Source organism: Syngnathus acus, chromosome 19, assembly GCF_901709675.1.
Source record: "Syngnathus acus chromosome 19, fSynAcu1.2, whole genome shotgun sequence".
Classification (NCBI taxonomy): Eukaryota; Metazoa; Chordata; class Actinopteri; order Syngnathiformes; family Syngnathidae; genus Syngnathus; species Syngnathus acus.
The window spans coordinates 7,033,689-7,049,402 of NC_051103.1; the positions used below are offsets into that span (position 1 = coordinate 7,033,689).

The 15,714-nt window shown below is 45.6% G+C and overlaps 3 protein-coding genes across 6 annotated transcripts; 2 read left to right on the forward strand and 1 right to left on the reverse strand.

Annotated features, from left to right (window-relative positions):
• Nucleotides 1-128: 128 nt before the first annotated feature.
• On the forward strand, nt 129-3,546 carry LOC119138671 (endothelial PAS domain-containing protein 1-like). Of its 2 annotated transcripts, XM_037278972.1 has the most exons (9): nt 129-238; nt 444-610; nt 710-876; nt 1,147-1,231; nt 1,309-1,409; nt 1,628-1,791; nt 1,855-1,961; nt 2,035-2,203; nt 2,285-3,546. In XM_037278972.1, exons 1-9 carry the CDS (start codon nt 213-215, stop codon nt 2,325-2,327), a joined length of 1,029 nt encoding a protein of 342 aa, XP_037134867.1. In that variant the 5' UTR covers nt 129-212; the 3' UTR covers nt 2,328-3,546. The 2 variants fall into 2 exon arrangements, 1 of the variants encoding a protein (XP_037134867.1); XR_005101177.1 differs by lacking the exon at nt 1,855-1,961.
• Nucleotides 3,547-5,028: 1,482 nt separating this feature from the next.
• glud1b (glutamate dehydrogenase 1b) lies at nt 5,029-11,779 on the forward strand. The gene is made up of 13 exons (XM_037278850.1): nt 5,029-5,676; nt 7,768-7,848; nt 7,937-7,992; nt 8,169-8,232; nt 8,531-8,625; nt 9,063-9,242; nt 9,678-9,815; nt 9,898-10,035; nt 10,187-10,267; nt 10,335-10,458; nt 10,531-10,622; nt 10,731-10,793; nt 11,170-11,779. The coding sequence occupies exons 1-13, from the start codon at nt 5,274-5,276 to the stop codon at nt 11,287-11,289; spliced, it is 1,635 nt and encodes a 544-aa protein (XP_037134745.1). The 5' UTR covers nt 5,029-5,273; the 3' UTR covers nt 11,290-11,779.
• Nucleotides 11,780-12,042: 263 nt separating this feature from the next.
• On the reverse strand, nt 12,043-15,360 carry becn1 (beclin 1, autophagy related). Of its 3 annotated transcripts, none has more exons than XM_037278897.1 (12): nt 15,277-15,360; nt 14,899-15,031; nt 14,718-14,779; nt 14,598-14,656; nt 14,387-14,480; nt 14,177-14,313; nt 13,914-14,108; nt 13,696-13,842; nt 13,477-13,626; nt 13,291-13,351; nt 13,083-13,225; nt 12,043-12,919 (listed from the first exon to the last, which is right to left on the reverse strand). In XM_037278897.1, exons 2-12 carry the CDS (start codon nt 15,023-15,025, stop codon nt 12,751-12,753), a joined length of 1,344 nt encoding a protein of 447 aa, XP_037134792.1. In that variant the 5' UTR covers nt 15,026-15,031; nt 15,277-15,360; the 3' UTR covers nt 12,043-12,750. The 3 variants fall into 3 exon arrangements, with proteins under 3 accessions (XP_037134792.1, XP_037134793.1, XP_037134791.1); XM_037278898.1 differs by having other exon boundaries at nt 14,387-14,477; nt 15,180-15,335; XM_037278896.1 differs by having other exon boundaries at nt 15,180-15,335.
• Between the last annotated feature and the right edge of the window lie 354 nt (nt 15,361-15,714).

A 15,714-nucleotide genomic window follows, 5' to 3' on the forward strand; every position in this document is an offset into this window, starting at 1 on the left:
AGAATTGTTGTCAGCGCTCCTCCTGCATCCTTCCTTCCTTTCTTTTTTTCAAGCATGTGAGGCAGGTTCTGTTGCGTAGAGAGGGGAGGGGAACAGAGCGAAGGGGAGGGGGATGCGCTCTCTCCTCTGCATGACCTTTGAACTGCAGTTCAGTCGTTGCGTTCTAATTGACTGACTGACTGACTGACTGACTGACTGACAGCGGGAACGTGATGAGAGCTGACAAGGAGAGGAGAAGGTAAATTGACTTTTATTTATTGGATCTTTTTTTTTTTAAATTGCATTATTTGGCATTGCTTGTAATGATGAATTTACAAAATTGATAAACGTAACAAAAATAATGAACTAAATTTAGCATTTGTAAATTAGTCATTTATTTTCTCCCCAATATATATTTTTTTAGGGGTGTGTAGACTTTTTAGACGTTTCTTTCTTTTTGGCAGGGCGATTAGTCGCGAGGCAGCCAGGCGGAGGCGGCGAGTGGAGTCGGACGTGTTTGGCGATTTGTGCCGCCTGCTGCCGTTGCGAGCGTCCATCAGAGATCACCTGGATAAACCGTCCATCATCCGTCTGGCGCTTTGCTACATTCGACTCAAAACGCTGCTACAAGGTGATATGCTCTCAATACAAGTTTGAATTTAGTTTTTTTTTCCAACTTGGTCTTTCTGTGTTACTCACAAAGACTGATATCATCTGTCGCGATCCACAGACGACTTGTACGTGTCACCGTTTTTGGATTTGAAGGGCACGACGGAGGCTGCAGAGGAGACTGGCATCTACCTAACCATCCTGGAGGGATTTGTGATGGTGCTGTCCCTCGAGGGGGACATGATGTTCCTGTCCGACAACGTCGGTTGCTACCTGGGACTCACACAGGTACACAGGCATTCAGTGCCCTCCACTCGTCCAGTTTGCCCTTTGGATCAGACATATTTATTATTTATTTTATATTATATTTATTAATATTGATAAACTGCATTTGTATAATTTCATTTTATTATTGTCTTTTGTTTGTATTCATAATTACTTTTCTTCTTTTTTTCTTATTTTGTGCCCGAAATAAAAATATTTAAAATTAGTACACACAGACACAAAGGTGAAAATGTCTATTAAAGATTTTTGTGACCCCCCCCCGCTCCCCTTTAGACTGAACTGATGGGACACAACATTTTTGAGTTTACTCACCCGTATGACCACAAAGAAATCAAAAGTAATCTCCGCCTATCTGCAGGTTTGTGAACATTTGCGTGTATGTTTGAGGTTAGAACAATTGATTCGTTATTAAATGAATTTGTTTGCTTCTTTAAGAGGAGTTTTGGAGCGACGCAAAGCGTGACTTTGTGGTGAGGATTAAAAGCACCCTAAGCCTCCGAGGACGGAGCACCAACATCAAGTCGGCCACGTGGAAGGTTGTGCACAAATGATTATTTTCACACTTTTGTTTTGAAACACATTTTGCTTTTATTAATAAAAAAAAAAAAAATCATTGTTGCTTTTGTACTTTAAATTACATTTCAAGCATTTTATTATTCTTTTTTTTTTACTCTTCATCATATTTTTGTTCGTTTTTCAGTGCCATTTTTTCCTTTTGTCATTTTGGGGGCTTTTCTTTCTTTCGCGATGGTAGGTGTTGCAGTGCCAGGGCCGAGCGATGGCTTGCGCCGGCCCCTTCCCGGCCTCCTGCCTTCTGCTCACCTGTCGTCCTCTGCCCGTGTCTCACACGCTCCTCTGCGCTCGCACCTTCAGCAGCCAGCACAGCATGGACATGAGGTTCACACAGTGCGACCACAGGTGAGCGCAAACACTCGACAACATTTGATTCAGCTTGATCTAATGGTGTGCGTACGTGTGAAGCGTGTTGTCAATTTTAGGGTACCCGTCTCACGAGCTGGTGGGCCGCTCCATATATGAGCTTTGTCACACGCTGGACACAATCCGTTTGACCAAATATCACGTCGACTGTAAGTCATAAAGGTGAAGCAGCGCGTGATCGTTATCCCATGTTGTTTTTGAAATGTTTTTTTTTTTTTGCAGTGTGCTCAAAGAGTCAGTCAGTCAGCGGCCGCTACAGGATTCTAGTGAAGGGCGGCGGGTATGTGTGGGTGGAGAGCCACAGCGCCGTGGTACCGAGGGTCCGGGCGTCCAAGTCTAGAACCGGAGCCCCGCAGCATCTTATGGTCCTCTGCGTCACCTACGTGCTAAGGTATTGGCACAAATTTATGTTTGGGACATTGAGGCAATATGACAATTTATTTATTTATTTATTTATTTATTTGTGCGACAGCGACGTGGAGGAGCCGTTCCTGCAGCTCTCTGTGGACCAATGATCACAGCAGCCGAAGAACTGATCCAGCCTTTCAAATGGTCTTTCTCGGTTTGCAATCATTACAATTTTCATGCATGCGTTTCAAACCTGACATTTTGTAGGCATGTCTGTCTGACACTTGAGACTGATTGTTGATGCTTTTGATTGTGGTCGTCGATTATCTGGCCGCAGTGAGCGAGGGTGACGAAAGCGACCCGTTTGACTCCTTCTTGACCTCTCCCTTTACTTCCTTTGGGGTTTCCTTCTGGGTCACTTGACACGTGGCGTGACAGCAAAGGCGTCTGACATTGGCTATGCACACACACGCGTGTATAATGTGCAACGTGTGTCGATGGGGAGATGTGAGCAGACGCGAGGCGAAACCGCAACTTCCTGAATGAAGACGCGCGGTAGGAGAGTTCTCGTGGGAACTGATTCAACTTTTTACCTCTGGGCCCTCTCACGTGAAGACATACACACACACAGTTTCAGTTCAACTGACTTTCGAGAAGACATTCTCAGAATAAAGTGCAGATGAATTGTAGTCATTTTTTAATTAAAATATTTTCTTGGACTAACTAACACTTAACCTTATGCAAGTTTTTTTAATTTTATTTGGGAGTAGAGTATCTGTAGAAAAGCCATGCAAGCAGCCTGGACTCGAACCCAAAATATCTGACTTGCGAGACAAACATGCTAAGCACCCTTATTCAAAAGTATTCAAATAAATATTACTTCTACATTTTGTTTCTGCATCAAGTGGCTGTGACTTGTGGCTTTGCATGCAGAGCCTCACACTAATGAAACAGTGTAGTATGGAAAACACTGGCGCCCTCTAGTGGACATTTGTTGTCAGTAAAAGGTAAAATGTATTGTAAAGCGATGCCTCCTACTATATTGAGACAAGTCATTTATTTTATATTAGCGCCACCGAGAAAAGTGGATCCACCGGTCAGTTGTGTATCTTCAGCCATCTAATAGAATAACTTATTTTTTCTGACCAGTTGCTAGGCAACATGTTGACTTTTTACCATTTAATGATCCCTTTAAAAGGGGTTGCCATGGAGATGCAATGCTTTTGTAGTCATAATAAAAAGGAAGGCGCATAATATATATTATTTGAATATATTACAATCTTGTAACAATGATATTTTCCATGCAGTGTTGCAGTAATATACAATATTTAGTTTGGAAAAATATATTTTGGCCATTGAAAAATAATAAAACTAATCCAAATATTATGGACACATGATTCTTTGAGTTTCAATATATTAAACAGCAGAATAGTTTCCACCAGAGTTAAAAAAAAAATCAGCTTGTAAGCAGATTTCAAGGTGACCCTAGCAGTTGTCCAGGGCCCAGTCGCCCCCGTCGGCGTCTGTGTGTAGGCTGCATTCTGTCAGTGTACCGAGAGCTGCCGCTTTTTTTTTTAGTCTGCATGTCAAGGTGGTAGGAAGCGGCCGTTTCCACCCTCTCCTGCTGTTTCACGTCAAAGCAGCATGTGACCACTCACAACAACCTCCCCCCCTATTGTGGTGGGTGTTGTCGGGCTCTCAGCCAATGACACGGCCGCTGTTGCAGTCTTTGACATGCTGATAGTAAATGGGGGGGCCATGGAGATTATCTTTATTATCCCTTTATGATTTAAAATAAAGGACAGATATGACAATAGTTTCTTTTTGTTTTGTAAAGTGGACATTTATGGTGTTAGCTTAAATGACATAACATTTTTGCAGCCTTATTTTTCTGTTTTATGTTTTGGATATAAAGTGCCCAGTTAATATGGGGCTGTTCCAGCAAATCTCCATTTCCATGGCAAACCATTTTGACTCAAACATACAGTGCAGTTTTTGCACAGATTGACTGTCTTTGTTTGTTCGCCCCAACGGTGAGTGCTTATCTTCCGTGCAGAGTCCACGGGTTTAAGTCCAGTCCGTCACATACGATTTCAGTGAGCAATTTTCCTCCTATCGCTGCGTGCCGTATTAGGTCAAGCAGCACATATGTGTGAAGGAACACGCCATTGACAAGCTCTTACAAAAAGCCACTGAGACTGGAGGAGCAGTCACATCTACTTCAGATCAATTAGGTTTTTCCATTTTCCAGTTGGGCCGATTTTCTCTTGACCAATCGATGGATACACTAAACTCTGTCTAGCTTTGCTCTCTCATGTGGTTGTTTTCTGAGGGAAAATGAAAAGTTGCGGCTGTCATGGAAGGCAATGCAAGCATACAGAGTGATGAAGTGAACTTGGCGACTTGCCTAGGGATTGGGACTGGCTGGGGAAGGGGTCTTACCCACAATGCCTTGTGAGTGATAGCTGAGTTGAGCAGGTCATCAGAGAACAGCTACTCACACTCCCCCACATCCACTCCGTCCCTCCCTTCTCTCCCCGAAAGACCCTCGCTGCCCACTTCCCGACTTCTCCCAGCTGTCTCAAACCCTTCCAAGCCCCCCACCCATCACTCAAAGCACCGGTGACCTGTTGACCTCTCACACACTGGCTCGCATGCACACATTTCTTAGCCTGCCATGATCCCATATATTTTATAATATTTGCATGGATACTATGCAAATAAATGTATGTGAAAAATGCAGATAAAACAATCAAGTTATAACGTAGAAACACCAAAAAGAATGCAGTTTCATTTGTGCCATACAGTCGGGAACGCGCACGGTCAACTGCGGTGCAAGCGGGAGCGCGCACGTCTGTCTGGATCCTCCTCCCACCGCTGCTTCCGCGTGCGCCCCTCGGAGCCCTCCTCAGCTGGCCTTCGGCTGCCTTTTAAAGTAAACACGCCCAGTATGTCCCTTTTCACTCGCTCGGAGGTCCAGACACGGTGAGGAGCCTTCTTGGTCTCTCTGTCTCTCTCTTGCCTCCGCCGCTGTCGTCCACAGGACCACACATCCCGTCCTCGGGTCGTCCTCGGGTCGTCCTCGTCGCCTTTCCTCGACTCTCGCCGCGGCCATGTATCGCTACTTCGGAGAGCTGTTGAGCCGCTCGGCGGGCAGCGCGCTGGCCTCGGGCTGCGTGGACTCCGCTCTTCCGGCGTCCGCTTCCCTACTGCGTGTTCGCCGCTACGCCGACGCGGCGAGCGAAAATCAGGCGGACGACCCCAACTTCTTCCGCATGGTGGAGGGCTTCTTCGACCGCGGCGCCGCCATCGTGGAGGACAAGCTGGTGGAGGACCTGCGCACCCGCGAGACCCCCGAGCAGAAGCGGCACCGCGTGCGAGGCATCCTGCGCATCATTAAGCCCTGCAACCACGTCCTCAGTGTGTCCTTTCCCATCAAGCGAGACAACGGCGAGTGGGAGGTGGTGGAGGGATACCGCGCCCAGCACAGCCAGCACCGGACGCCCTGCAAGGGAGGTGAGCGCTGGAGGAACCCCCGGTGACAGCTAGCGGGTTAGCCTAGCATTCCGTTAGCATTAGTTAGCGGTTTTCGAGCTAGTCACCCAGCAACCGCTCTCTTTTTCTTTTATCCTACAAATAATGACGTGGCACTTTCAACTAAAACTCACATTTTAATCATATTTTCGCTCACCTGCTAAAACTTCTGTAAGCTAGTAGCTCACATCTGGTTATAGTTAAACCACTTGGCCTCTAATTCCACTAAAACTTCCAAATTCATATTTTGACAGATAAGAGGCTTTGTTTTACAGGTGTTTCAACTCCACATATTCCTGCAAATTATCTATCCTCCATAATTTGCTGAAAAACACAGGTCTTAACTTCAAATACTCCAACCAATGTCATTGAATACAGTTGAGATATTGACTTCAGACACCCAAATGAGGAGATATTCCCTTGTTTAGTGCTAAAGCGATCAAAGTATTGTTTGCCCTTCTCTAGAGGGATCCCTTTGCCATTGAATCAACTCGGAATTGAGTTGAAGAGACTAAAAGTAGTGCTTTTCTGCCATCATACTCATTTCTGAACTTTATATTTACAGATCAACTCATGCTTATTATGGCAAAACTCAAATCAATCTGCAGGGCCACAAAATGGCTTCCAAGCCGACTTTGGACATCACTGCCTGCTCTTGTGTCTTTGAAACTGTTTGCATGATGTCGTGCCTTTGACACTGTTAAGTTCAAGACCTCATCAATGAAGGTGCATGTGCAATGAATTCTGGGTAGTTTGACATGAGAGTGGGCGGGATGTGATGTATGGCGAAAGCGCCTGGGAGTGTCTACGCACTTCAGGAGGGAGGGACTTTGGTTGTTTTCCCCGGCATTCCCATTTGGCTGTGGGCGTCGTAGTAAGAAGACGCATGCCAGCATGGTGGCCGTTGTTGCTGTTAACACTCCCGCACCTGCTGGATGCAGGAACTATTCTGGGGCAGCCGTGTTTCTTCCTTGCTCAGCTGGTTTCTCCCTAAAGCCGGCTTAAGGCGATGATGTCACTGACGGCGATTTGAATCCTCTCTGGAGTCAGCAAGAACGCTGAGTGGGTTCAATGATTAATGTGTCACAAAGACCCTTTTGCACCCTAGAGTTCAAAGAAGTGTTTTTGGCCACGCCCCTTTTTCAAGGGCGCCATTGACGCATGTGAGTCCACTAGTTACACCGGACTGCAGTGAACCCGCGCCATTGGTGACCCGTTGCAGTTGACGCACACCCCTTAAAAATATTGATTGCTTGACACCAATGACTACTTTCCTATTATCCAAGGCTTTAGTGCCATCTAATGGCATCTTTGGTCATTACATAAAGAGCTCAAAACTTGCTTTCATTTCATCCTAACTATATTTCAATTTGGCATGATTAAACTTCTAACAAAAATGTAAAATTCCTGTCATTTTGCAACAGTTTATAAAAATAAAAACATTCCTTGTCGTCAAATATCAACTTGTGTAGTACAAAGTACTTTGATTTTCTGCCGCGGTTGCTAGGATAACATCACAGTCGCAGCGGGGGTGTAGGGGGTCTTGGTGGTTTCCCCGCGGCTTGTCTTCACATTTTATAATTTGATCACAAGCTTTGGATTGTCCTCCCTGGCTCGTGGTGGCTCAGCTGATTTTTTTGAAAGGCATGATTATGCCTTGTTTTGAGTTTTTTTCCTCTCCCTCGATTTAATTTTGTTTGTGAATCATGTGGAAAGTGCTGTCGGCAAGAAGGACTGCCGCTCATGTCTGCTCGAGACAACCCCCCACATGTGCTGGATGAGCAGTACGAGTGTTTTACAGCCGCCGTAAAACTGACTGAGCCGTGATTGGCTCTTCTGGATGCTCATTGATGGCGTCTTTTGACCTGTAACTGATGTGGCGAAATGGGCTGCAATAAGCTTTTCAAGATGTGCTTTTTTTTTTTTTTTATCTGAGCTATGCAGGGTGAAGCGTTTAGCTGAGACAAACACTTTACTCAAATGACTTTTGTCATTTCTCCTGGGGCATGTTTGGTGGTTTTGTATTGGTCGCCATAGTAACATGCCGTTTGTTTTTTGGGTGTGTTTTTTTAGGTATCCGTTACAGCACCGAGGTGTCTGTGGATGAGGTGAAAGCTCTGGCCTCCTTGATGACGTACAAATGTGCCGTTGTGGGTACGTTTCAGCAATGTCTTGAGTTACTTTTTGGAAGCATTGTAAGTGAGCCAAGACTTGAGCCAACCAAGCTGTTTTCCTTTGCCAGATGTGCCGTTCGGAGGGGCCAAAGCTGGAGTCAAGATCAACCCCAGGAATTACTCTGTGAGTCATATTTCACCACATAGCATATCATTTGGAACCAAAGGACGACTTCAACAAAAAAGAAAATATGAGTCATATGAGGAAGCGACGCCTCATGAGACATCCTGCCCTTGCGTACCTCAACTTGTATTATTGCATGGTTTGATCATGTCAATATTTGCCTTTTGGCTCGGCAGGACAACGAGCTGGAGAAGATCACCAGGAGATTCACCATCGAGCTGGCCAAGAAGGGCTTTATCGGTGAGCGTGACTGTTTTGGAGTTGCCGTCATGTCTCGTTTGCCGAGTTCCCCCAAATGGAGCAAATCATAAATAGCAGACTACAAAACTCAGCACGCACATCCCACCCCTCCCCCCTTCATTATTTGTCTTGCAACCCCGCCCAAAGTTTTTTTGGACCTTGTTCTGGAACATTTTTACCATTAGCCGAGGTTTGAACTTTGAAAGCTGATGCGTGTGTTTTGAATATTCCACCCGGTATTTGCGAAAAAGGTTGTCCAGCCTAATTTGAAGTGCCCGAATCTCCGTGTCCCCACCAGGACCCGGCATCGACGTCCCGGCTCCCGACATGAGCACAGGCGAGCGAGAAATGTCCTGGATCGCCGACACCTACGCCAACACCATCGCGCACACGGTTAGTTGCCAAGCCGCTTCGGGCTCAGGCCTGCTTTCAGGACGACGGCTCTTTTTTTCCTTTTTTTGGGGGGGGAGAGGGGCAGCTAAACATGAAGCAAAGTGGAAGAAGTGAGTCACTCTGAACCACCAGCTTCCTGTGCCTCTCCCTTCGCGCCAGAGCAAACATTCCTTTACTCTCTCATGAAAGCAAGCAAGAAGTCTTCAGAGAGAAAGGCCCACTTGTTTGTCGATGATGGATTAATGAGGCAACGTTAACGGCACTTTTGGATTTTTGATAAGCCCAAGTTGGACACTACATTAGGTACAGCATCATAAAGGCAACAAAGTTAGGCTTCGGATGAGGGTTAGGCTTTAAAATTAAGAGTTGCAAATCATTGGTAAGCTTTTTTGAATCCAGTTTGAAAGCATGACTTTTTCTTTCTGTTGCTATGACAGGACATCAACGCCCACGCCTGCGTGACTGGCAAGCCCATCAGCCAGGGCGGCATCCACGGCCGCATCTCAGCCACCGGCCGCGGAGTCTTCCACGGCATCGAGAACTTCATCAATGAGGCCTCCTACATGAGCATGCTGGGACTGACGCCCGGCTTCAAGGACAAGACCTTCATCATCCAGGTGACCGCATGCGATGATGATGAGGACGAAGGCTTTAGACAGGCGCCGCAATCACGATCCTTTTACTGTAAATTGATTTGATTTGGATGGAGGAGGAAGCAGGTCTGGCATATCAGGCCAGCCAGTCAGATGATGCACTCAAGATGAAGATGAGAGCCAGCAAGTACAGCAGCTTCGCGGATCAAAAGCTTAATCCCTCTGAAAGTGTTTTGTGTGGGGATTGCGGCGGGCGCAAATGACTTCTTCCTGGAGGTTTAGCCGGCTGAGAATTAAGCTTTGCCGCTTTCGCTTGTAATCATCATCCTTACATTTGTGCCACCGTTTCTTTTTTTTTTTTTTTAAATCATTATTACTAATGATGGAGGCTACAGGTGTCGTGTTCCATTTATGTCTAAATTAATGTCTTAATTAAGTTGTGGTGTGCGTGTTTTTCAGGGCTTTGGCAACGTGGGTCTGCACTCCATGAGGTACCTGCACAGGTACGGCGCCAAGTGCGTGGGCATCGGCGAGATCGACGGCGCCATCTACAACCCGGAAGGCATCGACCCCAAGCAGCTGGAGGACTACAAACTGGTGCGGCCTGTCTTGTTTTCTTGTCGCCACGACAACCTGACCTCCGCGTCAACATTTTTGTTTTGGTGGATCTGCCCGACAGCAACACGGCACCATCGTGGGCTTCCCGGGCGCCAAACCCTACGAGGAGAACATTCTGGAAGCCGACTGCCACATCTTGATCCCGGCCGCCGGTGAGAAGCAGCTGAAGCGCCACAATGCCCCCAAGATTAAGGCCAAGGTAGGAGAAAAGAGCTTTTGAAAGAGATTGCCTGCCTTTGTGACGTGTGTTGTTGTAATAAATAATTTTTTTTTGTTTTAGTAAATTTGATGTGACTTTTTTCTCAGGATTCTAAATTATGATGATTGCAAACATCGTGTTCTTTGTCCAGATTATCGCCGAGGGCGCCAACGGTCCCACCACCCCTGAAGCCGATAAAGTTTTCCTGGCTAACAAAGTCATGGTCATCCCTGTAAGTGATAGAAAAACAAAATCTTCAATGATGTGAAAGAAGACTTTGACGGTCCCGCCTCCCGCAGGACATGTACCTGAACGCCGGCGGTGTGACTGTGTCCTATTTCGAGTGGCTGAAGAATCTCAACCACGTTAGCTACGGACGTCTGACCTTCAAATACGAGCGGGACTCCAACTACCACCTGCTCAGTAAGTACAAGATGCAAACGAATGCAATCCTCTTTTCTGACTGCGCCGAATAAAATGCTTTGCGTCCTCCAGTGTCCGTGCAGGAGAGTCTGGAGAGGAAATTTGGCAAGCAGGGCGGACCCATCCCCATCGTGCCCACCGCCGACTTCCAGGCCAGAGTTGCTGTGAGTAGATCTGACGTGTCAGAAGCGCACTTTGCTTTTTGGTAGCGCATCACTTTGGTCGCGTACACAAATGGCAGTTTCATTCAGTTTGACTGGTTTGGATTCCAGGGTGCCTCCGAGAAGGACATCGTTCACTCCGGCTTGGCCTACACCATGGAGAGATCCGCCAGGGTAAGCCATCATACACCACATACTGACAGAAAACGTTACATTCATTGAAATTTCAAAAAAATCTTTATCTCAAAGTCTGATTCAGAAAGAAAAATAATAATCCTAATTCCAGATGCATGTTTTTCCATTGCCCAGCTATGACGTCATCTTGTGCTTGATGCACAGCAGTGATTTTGTATGTTGTGTATCATTCGTGCTACGGGGGCTCCCTCTAGTGGTATGACAAGAATCTCTAATGTTCCAACCAGCACACTAACATTTGATGAGTGCAGTTCAGTTGTGTTGAACTTAATGCAGAATAATTCATCTTTATTTCGGCGCAGTCTAGCTTCTTTTCCATTTGAATGTATTTCCTGATATGGCTCCTGATTTTCAGCAAATCATGCGCACGGCCAGCAAGTACAACCTCGGCCTGGACCTGCGGACGGCCGCCTACGTCAACGCCATCGAGAAGGTGTTCAAGGTGTACAACGAGGCCGGTCTTACTTTCACCTAAACGCGTCCCTTGCCCGTCCGTCCGCTTTCCCCCCTTCCCTCTCCTGTTAAACAGCCTTGAGAACATATCAGCGTCTTTGCATATGTCGTCGTCGTTTACCCGCCTTCACACGTAAGAAAAAGCAGACAGTCCCCATCGCCACAGAACAAACTACTGTATATTGGCGGTCCATTTGTTCACTGTAGTTTATAGGCCGCCTTGCTGTGATGAGCACTGCAGATGCCTTAATGCTGAAAAAAAGGGATTTAATATCACAATAAAAGAAATGTTATCAAGGGTCATTGGCTAAATTTCCCACCGAGTTATTTGTTTCCCCAGTTAAGTTCTGTAAAGCAGCTTTTCCTCAGGACAAGAAAGATCCTCCCCATTTGCAGTCCTTCCCCTGCTCTTATTTTAACCGTCCATCTCAATTTCAAGTTCTTTTGAAGGAAATTGTTGTTTTTTTCCCCCCTTTTTTGGGGGGAAAACAATAAAATAGCTTCAAATAATGCTTTTGAGGAGTCTTTGAGTGAATGTGGAAATATAGTATGTAACCATTAAAAGAAATATTTGCTTACCACAATTTGGGTATAATTTTGAGGATTCACCACAAAGGATGCAGAATCATTTCTGTGATTTTTATCATTTTAATAGTGTATTTTCTTGCAGCTTTTTCCAAAGAATATGGTAAGTCAAAAGTATGAGCTCTACAATTTGTAAAATCCTTTCAGTTTTCAGACAACCTAAAACATGAAGATGTTTAATTATGTGTAATTTAGGAGCATGATGCGGGTTTAATTTTTTTTTTGGGCAAGCCCTGCTTTAATGACACCAACCAAACTGTTCTACCTGTACAAAATGTTACAAAGGGTTGGAAGATTTACAGTACATTTCCATGGGAGGTTAGAAGTTATGGTCATCAACGGGAAATTTGGATGAAAGTAGAATTGTGTTCATAATTGTGTCTCCTTGCCCACATGCAATGGCATTACAGTACTTTAATTGCTCCATATTTTTGAACTCATACTTGAAGCATAAAAAAAAATACCAAAAAGCACTCGTCAAATATTAACTAGTAGGAACAAACCGCAACAATCTGCCAGTAAACCACCCCAGTTAGTTGCCACAAGAGGGCGACAAAACACTAAAGCCTAACTTTCAGCATAGCTCCTTGAAACCAAGTTTTGTGAATAATACCCTTTCTAAATTTAAGTTCCTTATTAATGAACCAACTTTCAGTTTTCTCCATTCAAATTTGAGTCACATTTACTCCCACAAATTCCTGTTAAGTTCCATGAAAAGTGTCAACTTAAATTCCTGGAATTTTGTGACCATAATAAGTGAAAGAATGAAAGTAGTGGTACAGCTTTAAGAAAGTTTGACATTCAAATCTGGGGAAAGAACATCTCGGGCAAAAGCACAAGGTAGGCCTTCTCCAACACTGTTCCATCAGCATGTGTCGCCTCCGTGGCGTTTCTTAATTTATCTGTTGTAGAACTGCGAGGTGACCCAGGCCAACCCCCACTTGAGGTTGGTGAGCATGAACTTGAGCGCCTTGGTCCACTGCTCCTCCGAGTTGAATTGAGTCTTGATGGAGTACGAGCCGCCGCTGCCGCCCGTGTCCTCAATCTTGCCCTTCTCCACGTCCATCCTGTCACACACACACACAGATTGCGTAAGTACAAAGTTCCTGAAGTATCGTTTGTCTTCATTCTAACAGACGTCGTGCCGCAATTAGCCCAAACAGTTGACATGCCACCGCTTTAGTGAGTGATAGTTTTTAGTTGATTATATGGCAGCTATGATTAACTAACCTGTATGGAAGACAGAAGCCAGTGTCGCCTTTTTCCACCTCGTCTTTGAACTGCTGCACGCAGTCCAGGAAGGCCACCATCGCGTGGTCAAACTTATTGTCCCAGAAAAACCTCAGGCCCCCCGAACAGTACAACGGAAGTTCCTGGGGAGAAAAAACAAAACAGTTAAGAGCGTCAACCGGGAGATATATTTTACGTTGTCCATTACCTTTGATTTGTCTGTAAGGGACTCCAAGTAGGAATGATTTCCATAGGGCACCAGGCGATACCTGAGTAGAGAGAAAACAGATGGCTAAAATGGAATTTAAAATGCGCCGATCAATTTGCTGTCAGTAAGAAATAATAGTAATGGCTACTTTTTGGATTTGCATTATTATTATTAGTTGAGCCTGACCTCTGAAAGCGCAGCCCCATCTTGTTGGCCAGCGCGTGCAGCAGCAGCACTGTCTGCCCCCAGGCCGCATTGATCTCGTTCCACTCCACCGGCACGCTGGGAAGTCGACCCAGACGAAAGTTGTTGATGGTGCCGAACTGGCCGCTGTGCCTGGACGGGACGAAACCATTCAAACGTTAACATGTGTCGTGAATGCGACATCTCATACGATGGACCCACCAGATGTGAAAAGTGGCGTTGAAGACGTTTGTCTTCTTGAGCCGATCCAGTTGGATCTGGCAGTAACGCATCTGGTTGTCGACGCTCTTCAGCTCGTCGTCCAGCTCCAGCTGCTGACGTTTGAACTCGCTGTACTCTTTCTGGTACCTGACACACAAAGTACACCTTAACTTGAAAAACATCTCTGAGGACAAATGCTGATTAAAATGGCTACTGACTGCAGCTCCTCCGTCTCCAACTGCTGGGCCTGTCCCCGGCTCTGCGTCAGCTCCTGGGCCACGGCTGCGCGTTGCTCCTCCACGGCCTCCAGCTGCTGCACGAGCGCTGCTTCTTCCTCCTTCAGATGCTCCAGCTCGCCCAGCAGCGTCTCCTCATCCTCCACTGGCAGCTGCGACAGGAGCTCCAGGCACTGCCTGAACGCACCGCGCAAAAGTTCAGAAGGTGTCCAATTTTGGCGAGGCCTCGGGTCATCATCACTCACTTGTAATTCTGACATTCATTCTCGGTGATGTTGAGCTGCGTGTCCAGGTGGTCCAAAAGCGTGTCTGTGCATTCCTCGCAAAGCGGGTGGTCCACATCCGTCTGACCGGACATGATGTCAAACAGGTCGCTCGTCACCTGCCGCCACAAATACCATCATGAAAATCAGCACACATCGTCTTTTCATTTGGTTGTCTTGCAGGGGGGTCACCTTGAGTCTGCGGCTTAGGTTTTCCATGGTGCCTCCATCTGAAGTGTCTCCGATCAGCGTGAAGCTGTTGGCGCTCTCTGTCGACATCATCCTGCTGACGAGGCCGGCAGTGCAAATTAGAAGTCTATATGTAAATATACATTTCGCTACATACTCATTGAACCCAAGCTATATCAAATTTAAAAATGTTATTTTAAACTAAAACGCTCACCGTGCTGGGGGGATGTATTTCCTTGACACGCCATCTTGCTTATTTTCTGCAAAGGTCTCCTGAAATGCATTTGAATTCATTGTAAAGATTACGGGAGAGTACAGTTAAAGGTGCATTTACCTCTGTTGTGTCTCCGTCACCACATTCCGCATGTTTGCTTGGGGTTACAGTCACCAGTGGAGCTAAAATGAGTCATGCAGAAGCATCACATTGGAATAAACAGTGGCACATGCATGATTTGTTTTTGTTACTTAAAACATGGGAACCGATGCTTTGCATATTTGTGTTTAATAATCCATACCAATCAGTTCGTGGATGGTGACCCGGTCCAGTACATTGAAGGACGTGTCCAGCTTGAGAGGTTGGCAGCACCGCTGACAAACAAAGCTAACCTGCATCGTCGTGCTCGATGTCTTGGAGCCCTCCATCACTCACTACAAGTACAAAAATAAGATTGCAATCAGTGTCACAATGGTGAGTTTTCTGCATTAGATCGTTGCTGAATTATTCTCAAACCCGTGCTAAAGTTAACTTGTGGCTAATGGCTACATGCTAGTTAGGTCAATAAAGATGTGTGATTACCTTGAATCTATTTAAATTCATATAACACTCCTTTGGTGCAGACACAGCATAATAATTCTGACGATCACACTGTTGGAATAATAAATAAATATAGAACCAATTTGTGTGATGGTCGCGCTTCCACTTCCGTGTTGATGTTTACGTCTTCTTCTTCTTCGTTTCGTAAAAATGCTGATGAAAGCAAGTGCGTCCACTATTGGTGGAATGATACAGATTCAGGAGGAAAAGCGAAATAAAAGTGGGTCAAAATTAAGTGCAGATGGACTTTTTAGAATAATTTATTTGAAGTAGGACTGAAGTAAGTGAGGTTGTACGAAAGGAAGGGAGTATAAAGAGCTAACAACATAACATACACAAGTAGATGAAAACGGAGCGTTTGGTCTGTACGGCAATAAAGTCATTATAATACATTCATTTTACAACATTCTGATGGGAAACCACGGCGTTCACCAATCAAAGCAAACGTCGGTTCTTTGTAAGGAAAAAAATGCGGTAATAGTGAGACGGCAATGACGACATTAGCAGCAATCGAGTA

What these genes read in the sequence shown, in the direction of transcription:
- LOC119138671 (XM_037278972.1), top strand. Translation starts at nt 213, where the DNA reads ATGAGAGCTGACAAGGAGAGGAGAAG. An exon ending in TAATCTCCGCCTATCTGCAG is followed by an intron (nt 1,232 to 1,308) that starts GTTTGTGAACAT and finishes TGCTTCTTTAAG; the next exon opens with AGGAGTTTTGGAGCGACGCA. An exon ending in TTCACACAGTGCGACCACAG is followed by an intron (nt 1,792 to 1,854) that starts GTGAGCGCAAAC and finishes GTACGTGTGAAG; the next exon opens with CGTGTTGTCAATTTTAGGGT.
- glud1b (XM_037278850.1), top strand. Translation starts at nt 5,274, where the DNA reads ATGTATCGCTACTTCGGAGAGCTGTTGAGCCGCTCGGCGGGCAGCGCG. An exon ending in CCAACACCATCGCGCACACG is followed by an intron (nt 8,626 to 9,062) that starts GTTAGTTGCCAA and finishes TTGCTATGACAG; the next exon opens with GACATCAACGCCCACGCCTG. An exon ending in CCATGGAGAGATCCGCCAGG is followed by an intron (nt 10,794 to 11,169) that starts GTAAGCCATCAT and finishes CCTGATTTTCAG; the next exon opens with CAAATCATGCGCACGGCCAG.
- becn1 (XM_037278897.1), bottom strand. Translation starts at nt 15,025, where the DNA reads ATGGAGGGCTCCAAGACATCGAGCACGACGATGCAGGTTAGCTTTGTT. An exon ending in ACCTAAGCCGCAGACTCAAG is followed by an intron (nt 14,314 to 14,386) that starts GTGACCCCCCTG and finishes TTGTGGCGGCAG; the next exon opens with GTGACGAGCGACCTGTTTGA. An exon ending in CCCTTACAGACAAATCAAAG is followed by an intron (nt 13,226 to 13,290) that starts GTAATGGACAAC and finishes TTTTCTCCCCAG; the next exon opens with GAACTTCCGTTGTACTGTTC.